This window comes from Quercus suber, unplaced genomic scaffold, assembly GCF_002906115.3.
Source record: "Quercus suber isolate HL8 unplaced genomic scaffold, Cork oak 2.0 scaffold_44, whole genome shotgun sequence".
Lineage (NCBI taxonomy): Eukaryota > Viridiplantae > Streptophyta > Magnoliopsida > Fagales > Fagaceae > Quercus > Quercus suber.
The window spans coordinates 1,437,733-1,449,655 of NW_027069509.1; the positions used below are offsets into that span (position 1 = coordinate 1,437,733).

Sequence of the window (11,923 nt, forward strand, 5' to 3'; positions counted from 1 at the left end):
TTTCTTCCACAATGATATAAGTGCATGAGAGACAAGCTAAGCTCGTTAAATGCACAAAGCCATTAGTACAAAGGTACAAGGCAAAACATGCTTTGAGACAAAACTCAACAATGTCGATCAAACTTTTTGGATTTTCTACTTTTTATGTGTTTTTGAATTTTTTGACACAAAAGCAGTAAAAGATTGATAAAAAACATAACACAAAATGTAAAAGCATTTGAACCAAAGACAATCACACACACACAATAACAACCTAAATACTAACAAGAAGCACACAACCAAGCATATTCACAAACATGGGAAGTATTGATGCATGGACATGTTGTAATGCTTATGCATGAGTACCCTTTGTCACCCACACGTTACGTGTGTTTAGGGTGATATCCTTGACGGATCGGGTATGAGAGTTGGGACTATCAAACCTTCATGTGAAGCTTTCCAGGAAATTGGTGAAGGCACCGATCATCTTCATCACGTCCATCATTCCTGGATCACGATTTTGACTTCTTGGTTGCTCACCACCCTAAGACCTCATGTCATTTCTTCTTCCTCATGACCGAGGTGCACTTGCATTGTTGTCTGCTCTCAGCTTTTGACAGTTGGGTCTAGTATGTCCTTGCAATCCTCAATAGTGACAAACATATTTCGTTATCGGACTGTTGTGATCTTAGAACTGATCTCCCTCTATCTCCATATCTGGATTCTAATTGATTATGAGACTTATTTATCACCCGTTGATTAACCACATTCTTCTTCTTCTCAGCATTTTCTCAGGACTAGACCTATCCACAATCGTCTCCTTAGCCGTTACAAACTTCACTTCTTTGGTGACCTTGGCTGACGAGCTACTTCCTCCGGTGTATCCTAAACCGGACTTGTCTGAGGCATGTTTCTGAGATGAAATAACATCGTCTAGTTTCTTGGAGGAGACTTTATCTACCTTGGCATGAGCTTGCACTACTTCTTGCTTAAGAAACCTCACTTTTGTGTAAGCTTCTGATAGCTCACCATTAAGTGCTTCAATCTCACACTTTGCCTCCTTGTATCTTACCAGCAAACTTTCGTAGTCTTCCTCGGCTCTCTTCATCTTCTTCATAGCCGCCTTTGCTACCTTGGTATACTCACCTGATTTCTTAAGAAGCAAGGCGTAATTCTTTTGTAGACTAGCTGTATCTTCATTTTTTTCAGCCTCTGATTCTTCAACAATCCCAATAGACTCCAAATCAGAGTGTTCCCCAAGCTCCTTCACAAGTGAACCCAAATCATTCGAGGATTTCACATGTGCAATAGTCATGAATGCGGAGTAGTTTCCTTCTCCGTTACGGCTCTCTTCAGAATCAGAATTTGAAGAGTCTGTATCACTCAGCGTTGTGGCATACGCCTTGCCTTTCTCTCTCAAGAAATTGGGACACTCCTTCTTGAGATGTCCATGACCATTGCATTCAAAACACACAATGTCCGAAGGAGATTAAACATCCTTTCCTTCTTTCCTCGTAAACTCTTTCCTATCACCTCTTGAAAATGAAAATTTCCCTCTGTTGAATGGTTTCCCACTATTCTTCATCTTTAGAAATTTTCGAAAGTTTTTGGCAAGGTACGCTACTTCCTTCTCCACCCCATCTTCTTCGGAAGGATCATCCATTCTTTCGGTGATGGTTTTGAGAGCAAGTGATTTGCTCGTCTTGTAGGAAGGCAGTCCCAGTTCATACGTTTGGAGAGACCCAATCAACTCCTGAATTTTGATCTCATCTAGGTCTTTACTCTCTTCTATGGCTGTGACTTTTGCTCTAAAGCTTTCAGGTAAGGACCTCAAGATTTTTTCACCACCTTAGTATTTTTAATCTTCTCACCAAAATTGGGCTTAGCAATGACAATTTCGTTGAGTTTCCCATAAAACGAATCAAAGGGCTCATCATCTCCCATCTTAAGCTCTTCGAATTTGGTGGTAAGCATTTGGAGTTTTGTGTCCTTCACCTTCTTAGTCCCCTCATATGTAGTCTCCAAAATCTCCCAAGCTTCCTTGGCTACTGTCATGTGAGATATCCTGTAAAATTCATCTGGAGACACACCATAGAATATACCATTTAAAACTTTACTATTAGCATTGGCTACCGCAAGAGCTGCCTTATCCCAGGTGGATTTTTCAACCTCTGGCCTGGTCCAACCTATTTCAACCGTATCCCACACGGTGTCATCAATAGAGCATAGAAATGCCTTCATTCTAACTTTTCAGAAGGTATAATTGTTACTATCAAAAAATGGTGGAACATTGAGAGATTGAGACCTATCCATCTCAACAAGGGGTCAAGGATCACACTCAGGTATTGAAACCACAACAAGTGTACCTGCTCTGATACCAATTGAAAGTTTAATATGTGTATAGAACACCCTTGAACGTTTAGACTCCAAATTATAAAATTACCAATTCAAGTTTTATATCAAACAGTTAATGTGTGGAACATGATAACTTATAACAGAATTGATAGACAATCTAAGCCAAATATAAACACATCCACAGCAGTAAATATAAGGCAAAGATAAAGAGAAGGAAGATGCAAACACACGGACAACACATGATGTGTTATCGAAGAGGAAACCGAAGTCCTCGGCGTAAGACTTCTCCACCACCCTCCAAGCGGTAAATAATCCACTAAAGAATGTAGTTGGGATACATGAATAGCAGAAGATTCTCCAAACTTAATCTACCCAAGTACCTAAGCCTTCCAAGCTTCTTGCTCCAACGAGGTTATACTGAACCTATTTCTTTTTTAACTTCCTAGATTCTGCTACTATACCATAGCATCAACCAATGTATATTGGTTCTTTCCTAATTGCTTCCCTTAGCATAAAATGAACCTTCTCATAGACGTGGGTGTGATGATATAAGGATTTGGTCAATGACCTCTCAAGGATGTGACAATAGAGAGGAAGAGAGTAGAGGAATTTATAGAGTTTCTAAGGTAAAGATTGGTGATGAGGCAATTTTGTTTTTCTTTAGAGTTTCTCTCACAAAATTCTTTCTGGAAGCTCTCTCAATTTAGTGGGTATAAGGGTCTATATATAGTGGTGCGTGTTTGGAATATGAAGAGTCAGTTTTTGCCAAACAGGGCTGATTGGCGACTTGACCTCGCGGCTTGTCCAAGTCGCGAGTTCAAGTCGCGACGTAATGGCCTGGCCAGCCTGGGACTTTTGTCCTGTAGTACCATAGCTAGTGTGACCCTTTAGCTTCCCTGTGTGCTTCTCACATGCCTGCATTTGGCGACTTGCCAGTCGCGAGTCAGCCGCGAGTTCTAGCCGCGAAACTCTGCTTCTTTGCACAAACTTGAGCTTTTCTTCACATTCTTTTTACATACTACCCTTACATGAATCTCACCTAAATACAGGGTTACTAAGTGCTTAAATTTCAAACAAATTGGCATGGAATAAAGCCAACAAGATGGTTGATAAATTTCAACCTTACAGTTAGTGATCTCAAGCTTTAAATATATCAAGAAAACGGAAGAATATCTTGCACAACAAGAGAAAAGCAATTTACGTTTGAATGGACCATTTATTAGTACTATAGACATTTTTTCTATCGAAATTAGCATAAATGCATAACCATGAAGAAGATACATTCAACTTGAATGGCTTACATTTTATATCAACACTGACTTTGTAGTTTAGTGTCATTATTTTCCTACGTTAATTAAGTTTGTTCCATTGTGTGAGGAGAAATTATTATCTTATGTTAATTAACCTATATATAATATATTCAAGAGAATGTTAAAACTAGATCTCCACAATTTGGGATCTCCTAGATTAAAAGGACGAAAAGTATATGTACGGGGTATGGCCTTAGGCCCATTGGGCCTTGGTTCGAACATTCTCAAGGACCAAAACTGAGCCCAAGCCTCATAGTAAGTCCATGTCGTTATGGGTGTATGATAAACAAGCCCGTGTCCGGTCCATTATGGCTTGCTTAGGAGTGCGTTTGCTAGGAAAGGCCCACGTCCTCAGCAGCTTGATATTGCCATGAGAAGTATCGTTGCCGGGCAATCTTTTGGAGGCGAAAATCAATTCCAATGCCATTACCACTGCTTCCAGTGGGGCATATTCCTTGTCAGAAATAATCATATTGGGCCCCACACACATGAGTGAGACTAGAATGTAATCATGAAACCCCAACCAACCTCAAGTTATAAATAGGGGAAGTGAGTGAAGAATGGTGGTGGGCAATTCTGAGAGAGAGAGAGAGAGAGAGAGAGAGAGAGAGAGAGAGAGAGAGCTGGTACCACTCTTGGTGAGAGCAACTCAAAGAGGAAGGAAAGGGAGTTTGTGCGAGCTAAGGGGTGTCATTGGGTCGCTTGGCAAGGAACCACCCTTAGTAGAAAACACTAAGCCCATTATACAAGTAAATTGTGAGTCCAATTCTAAGCCAGTTCCATTAAATAGAATCTGGGTATGCATAGTATAAAATTAAAAATCCAGTTGGGATCAAAATCATTGATGGTAGGCTTCAAGAGTCCTCATATAATATGCATAGCCTAATAATCCTATTACCAAATTTTACATAAACCCAATAAGGACATGCCCACCTAAGCTAGAAGAAAATTGCACAATTTTTCGGTCAAGATGAACAAAATTCCAAATTAAATATACGTTCTTATGATCATAGAGTGATGGAAGCATTGATTTGAAATCTAAGCGAAAGCAATGCGCTCCTAAAATTTGGTGAAATTATCATGTGCATCAAATATATTACGCCATCCTTTCATATAAAAATGAATTTCATCCATGGATCCTATATGTAAGGGAACAATATTACATCAAATGTAAGGACTAATTTCTTACAAATCTTATAATCCCATATACCCATTTGTATACATGAAATGATTCAAAAGATAATTAAAGACTAGACACGGTTGTTCTGTTTTTTTTTTTTTTTTTTTAATCTCTCGATTCATCCCTATGGTTGGAATATGATTTATCATTTATTTGGTTGTTGAGAAAATGAACCCAAAAAAAAATCTATGTAATTTGTTTATGTAGGTAATTTAGCCAGGCTACATTGGAAAAAAGGTTGCATTCTAATTTTTTTTTTTTTTGGAATCAACATTCTATAATTGTGATTCTTATTTCTGATCTTCTTTTTCCTAGCTAGTATCATGTTGCTAGTTATTAATTTGTATTTGCACTGCCTTGAGCTAGCTAGCATTGTAATTATTCAATCTTCAGTATCTAGTAATGCGTATATTGAAACCAACAGAAAAAAAAACATGGAGTTGTGGTTGTTATTTTTTTTCTTTTTAATTCTGAAACCTGAAAGCCGCCAAGGTATATTTAATTATTGTGTCTCAACTTTGAACCCCCATATGGTACTTTTGAACCCCCAACAAAAGTTTTTAAAAAGTTTTAGAGTAGGTAAAATTGCATACTTGAACCATTTTTCTAAGAACTGGCTCTCCCATTTGTCCATGTTTAGTGTTTCTTTCAAACTTGGTTTTCATCTTTTAATATTTTTCCTCATTTATTATTAGTCTTTACTGTTGAAATTTCTTCACATGTCAGATCATTGGCTGATTAGAAGTTTTACTTTTTCAATTCCCAAGCTTCAATATATATATATATATATATTTTTTTGATATAGTGTGAGCTAATGTTGCTCTTTATTGTTATTATATTGCTCTATGTTGTAAGTTGATATTGTTGTCCACATCTGTTGCTACTTGCTAGTAAATGTTGCTCTCTGTTACTGAATATACCTGTTGTTGTTTTTGCTGCTCTGTTTTTTTTGCTCTATTTTGCTGTGGCAATTCTTTTGGCTTTGTATTCTTTCCTTTCTTTGCATAAAATTTATAATTTAGTCTCAAAAAAAAGTGCTAAGCTTATTTGAAATTAGCAAAAATGACTTTAAGATCTTGAGAAGTGCTAGAGCATTCTTCTCCTTTTTTTATTTATTAAACCAATTGATAAGCTTTATTCAAAATTTCTTTTTTTGGCTTCTATTCTAATCAAACAACCAAATGTGAAAGTCATCTTGTATTTTTATATATAATTTCATTTTGGCTTATAAGGATTTTGTTATTTTTAATTCTAAAATTTTTATATTTTCTTGTAGATGTAGTTGTTATATTTATATTTAATTTCTTGAATGGTTTGAACTTATGGTTGTTAAAAGGACTAAGAGAAAGTTAGAAGGGAAAATGAACTTAAGATACTTAATTGGTCATTTAATTTTTTTAAGTGCTAATAAGAATTACATTGATTAAGCCAATGCACAAAAACATATATGTAGCATTTTGAGTTTTTCTTGAATGGTGACTCACTACGAGATAGTTTAAAGTTGCTCCCTCTAAACCAAAATTTCTAGCTCTGCCCTTGGGAATGTATGATCCTGCTGTTATATATACTGCTAGTTTTCTTTCTTCTGGATGTAACAATGTCTAATATTTCATATGCAAGGAGATATGGAAGCTCCAATCAACTTCTGGGTGGTTAGAAAATAATCGATGTAGTCGAAGAATAAACGTTAAGCACCTACTACAACACTATTCAAAGTTCAACCTATGTTCCAGTTTTTCTTTGAAGTCTTATGCTGAAGTACTCATGAAACTAGTGACAGTATAGTTTCTTGAGATCGATTTATTGTCTATTCTTTTGAAGTTTACAAGATTGATTTGTTTCTTTCTCATGTTTTTGGATTCTAAAATTATTAATGCCTTGGTATTTAGTCTCAATTTATATAAATCTACAACTCCTCTGGCTTGCATGGAGTTTTCAAAAACTTGCGGCTCCCACGGGCTTTAAGCCAATTAAGCTTGCTATGATTGAGGATCGATGATGACTAATTCTGGAATAGTAAATATATAGCTTAATTCATGTAGGCGAAATCACATGCACAGTGAAATTCATAGGCAGTTGTAAATCCAGAAATTAATCATTATGGCCTGTTAATTAGATTAGCTATATATGTGATCTCTTGGAAGCAAATAGTTTAATCTCATGAAGATTTCAAACACTGTTTGTACTTTTTACTTAAAAAATAAAAACCACGTCAGCATGGCTTTTGTAGGTGACAACTGGAACAACCTCAAAAGAGTGTTTCTCACCCATGGAACTGGATAAGGCCAAAACAGTTTTGTGAAATTTAAAGATTATAAAAGGAAGATAGATAGGAAGAAGAAGAACAAAAGGAGGATGGAGAAAAGGAACATTCAACATTTATACTTTGTTATCCTTAATTTAGTTTATCCTTAGCATTAGGACCAGCGTTGCAGTTTGTTTGATCCTTGCACTTAAAAGATCAAGCTGGATCTCTTCTCGATCGAGTTTGTAATGTTGGAACCAATTTAATGCAATTAAATTTCATTCTTGCGAGTGTGAATTTTCTTACTCGTTAATTTATTGTATTCCAAAATCCTCTTGATTGAGGCAAATATTAACCCACAAAAACAAATTTATTATTAACTTGTCGACGTAACGCTCTATTATGTTGTTCTTCTCGATGCTTCGTCCCCTCACATAATAACAATATACTAATTAAATTAATTCACGATGTAATTGAATGATGGCATGCCTGTATATTAGTAACACTAGACTAGAGCGTAGTCCATAAATCACCTGACATGTTTTGCTGATGTATACTGTTCAGTGATTCAGTCATTGGTATTTTGAAGCATGCACCCACTTGGTCATCCACATAGATTGTGCATGCAATTGAACATATCTAGCGTAAGAGATCGAATCAAATGCAATTCTTACGGATATTGGATGAAGTGGGGGTGGATCTTTAGATAGATATATAGAACTGACAATAAATACATCAACCAACTTCAACTCCTCGCTAAGCCAAGCAGCTAGAAGCTAAAAGCAAGACTGACTAAGGCATTATAACTTGATGACATAGAAATAGTAGAAAAAGACATTATAAACAGTACAAAACACAGTCCAGTAGAGGACGAGGAGGACTAGCTAGAGCACCCATTTATTCTCACGCTACTAGATCCTGAATAGGCAAACCATTCTTCCTTGATCATCCTCACTTCACGCTGCAACATGGTTAAAAGCAAGAGAAATGGGAAAAAGTTAGAAGCATTCGATTAGGTAAAATGTAATTAATCATAAAGCCCATGCGCAAGAAAGTATCTTATGAATCAATCCTCTCATATATTGATATATACATGGAATCCAAACATATGGATCTGCATGTATTTTAGGGTAATGGGGTACATGCTTGTTATATAAGCTATCTTCTTCTCATGCCTGCATCACAATGCTCTTAATTTCGAGAAAAATGAATGAATACATTTAATGGTTTAAATTAACTTTCAAGATTATGAAAATATATGTAGCCTGACATCATTTAAAATTTCATTTAATTAACTAAAGAATGGTATCTAATTTAGAGGAATTGGCTATATTTACATTTAGATTTGATAGCTACTAAATCCAATTATGAAATAGACTTTTTTTATTTTAAAGCAAATAAATAACTTTAAAATAGAGCTGTGTCATACCCACCTTTCTGCATAGAATAAAAAAATGAAGATAACCTATTAATTTTAAAGTTAAGATTTTATATATTGAATTTGTCACATCATTCAATATTTTAAATGACGTGTCACTCGATATACTATTAAATTTGAACTATAATTAGATCTATAAGTATATGAATGTACAAAGTACAAACACACAAAGAGAGAGAGAGAGAGAGTCATACTTGCTGCAGTCAGTAGAGGGGCTGATCTTGTAAGGAATGTTGACTCCACATTTGTTAGGAAGTCCAGCTGCAAGACCAAGATTGAAAGCAGTGTATGGAACCCCACTCACAGCTTGCTTTAGACACTTGCAAACGCTTTGGCGGTCTGCTGTGGTCTGAGCTAAGCTGTAGAGAGACTTGATCCCACTGCAGCATTCAGCTGGTACAGTGCCACCATTGGATACATAAGAAATGCATGGGGTTAAGTACCTCACCACTTGGCCACATTGTATTTCTGCTTCGGCCTTTGGTGCACTGCTTACCACAATGCACGCAAACACAAAGCATGCCAGCTTAAACACAACAGAGCTAGCCATAATACCCAATTGGAACAAAGAACAATATACCTATTAAACTTCCAAAGTGTTTAGCCACTTACTGATGAGTCTGAGAGCTTCTAGGTTGGTGCTTATATATATATAAAGTGTGAATAGCATAGTATTGTAGTAATTAGTATGTGTTTTATAGGTAGTTGGGCTTATTTAATGTGTTTTGTTGGGATGTAGTTGAGCATGTTAATTGCTACTATCATAAAAGTTGGAAAAAATGGGTCCCTTGGAAAGGACGCAATGAGTTTTCAGATCAACCCAAAAGTAGAAATTAGTGAAATGCTACTCTGCTAGTCTGCTACCATGTGAGAACTGCACCAAAATTACTCCCATCAGGGACAAATTTAAGAACAGGAGGTGACTGGTGAGCAAGTTTCAGACGCAATTTCTTAATCATCAATATATGGACTAGGGACTAAATCATACAAGCTTTTGATAAGGCACAACCAATTTTTATATTTGAAATAAGGCCGGTTATATCGGTTGATTATGATTAATTGGAGTTCAACACAAAAGGGAAAAAATGACAAGATTTTCACTTAAATTCAATTACGTAACTCATTGGACAATGAGACATGGTTGGTATTAATTAAAAATTTTAAGTTACTACATATATAGAACGGGTCATGTTAATGGGTCTTTTAAAGTCAATTGTTAATGATTCAATTTAGGAAAAATTTAACGTTATTTTTATAAGAAATATAAAAAACTATCAAAATAGGTAAATTACTTTTTTTTTTTCATAAAAATTTTCTAAAATAAATATATCATAAACCAATACCATTAGAATACTTGTTAACTTTTCCTGTACTGAATTATAGCTAAATTTTGTTCAAAATAAATATATTTACATATATTTTGTTCACGAACCATTTCACAATGGAAGGAAATTGTGCTCTTCTTCGTATAATCTACTCTCATGCATGCATCCTCCGTTATGATGTGAAAGGAACAAGTTAACTTAAAAGTAAAGAAAAACAGAGAGGAGGAAGGTATGCTTATTGTTTAGCTATCTAATATTAATATGGGAAGTTTGCACTTCGCTTTTGGACATAAATGAGATGAAGGGGTGAAGGGTTTTCACAACAAAATCTTACAATATTTTCATAAAAAATTAGGTATCATCCCACTACAAATCAACATATATATATATATACACACACCACAAAACAAGATTTTTGTTAAAATATGAGGTTTTTTATTGTATCTAAAGACTTTCTAATAAAAAAAAAAGTATATCCCAAATTGGCGTAGATTACTATTGAAAAATTTGTGAGATCATATCACTTGCAATTCCCCAACTCCATTCCCTGCCATCTGTACACATGGTCTAATAATAATCCAAAACAAACATCCAGTTTATAGATGGTGATTGGTGAGCAAGAGGAGTAATAGAAAAGAAGAGAGAAAAGGTTCCATTCCATTTATCTATTTCTTTAAATGAATTACTATTTTTCAATAATAATAATAATAATATGAATAATAGATTAATTAATATAATAATAAAATAACATATTTACGTTTTTTTCCTCTTAACTTTCAAATCTAGATTTATTCGATACCATATCTATATATGTTAAATCACCCAAAAAAAAAAAACTCAAAAAAAAAAAAATCATTCTTATCCTCTCTATTCCGTTTGATTTTCTCTTAATTTAATTCTTCACTGTATTAACTTTAAAATATAATAAAAAAATTTGCATCTTAATTAACAAACTTTAATATTTCCAAAAAATTGTACATTTACAAATTTTCCGTCTCTCGACTATCTAATTATATAAAATAAATAAATAAATAAACTATTAAACATAAAGAGTAGCCCGAAGCCCAAATTAGCCCTGTTCTATATTTCTCATTTTAGTTAAAGAGGGGCTGGAAGCCCAAAAACTTAAAAAGTTAGCCACTCTATCAACAAAAGCCCATTTACTTGGAAGGTGAGACTTCTTAAGTGGGCCAGTCAATCCTCACAGCCAGAAGCTCCTTGATATAATACAAGAACCAACCTATATAGACTGACAGTTCTATGTGTGAATGTGATCCCACAACAACAATACGGATCTATGCAAACCAATCCAAGAAATTAATTGACAACAAATATTTGCTGTACTCGGAGCTGAGAATAAAAATTGTGGATGAGCTTCTTCTTTTGCTATGTTTCGTAGATTGGAAGATGGGGCATAGTCCAATGCAAGGCCAAGTTATGCTTAGCCAGCCTTGAAGGTATTTTTTTTCAGAAGAACTACAACGATGGGTCCTGTATTATCTGGCAGATCGCTACTAGTCACCTGTCAATATATTGTTCGATGTACAGGTATGAAGCATCCAGAGTGACATATATGCATGGACAGGTAGTAATTCATGACAAAGAGATTGATTATTCAGCAACAAAGACACAGATTGATGGGATTGATAACTAGATTATTAAGTGGCAATAATGTATCGAAAATTCTAGGTCGTTAATTGCAAAAATTTTTACAATGATAAAAATGGTGTCGATAAGGTTCATAATGAAATTTGTGCAATGTGACACCATTGAGAGCGGTAGCAAAGTGGTCAAGGTGCATGATTGCTATCTTGAGGTCCCACATTCACAGCTTAGTGGGGAGTGGAGTTGTCTTTTGTAGCTAACTCTTGATTTACTAACTTTCTTGTGAGGCTAGGGGTGAAATCTGTGGTTACTCCCGACCAGAGTATATATGACTCAATCCAACATTCTCTAGTGGGAAGTGCCCCTATAGTCACACCCAGGGGGTTAAGTCACAATGTTCGCCCCTGCCCCCTTTCGTCCATCCAAAAAAAAAAAAAAAGTTTATGTGACCCTAATCACAATTTTCCGCCAAAAAAAAAAAAGTTA

The 11,923-nt window shown here is 35.3% G+C and overlaps 1 protein-coding gene across 1 annotated transcript; it reads right to left on the bottom strand.

Annotated features, from left to right (window-relative positions):
• Positions 1-7,949: 7,949 nt before the first annotated feature.
• Positions 7,950-9,057, bottom strand: LOC112036588 (non-specific lipid-transfer protein 3). The gene is made up of 3 exons (XM_065771478.1): positions 8,702-9,057; positions 8,503-8,506; positions 7,950-8,030 (listed from the first exon to the last, which is right to left on the bottom strand). Exons 1-3 carry the CDS (start codon positions 9,055-9,057, stop codon positions 7,950-7,952), a joined length of 441 nt encoding a protein of 146 aa, XP_065627550.1.
• Positions 9,058-11,923: the final 2,866 nt, after the last annotated feature.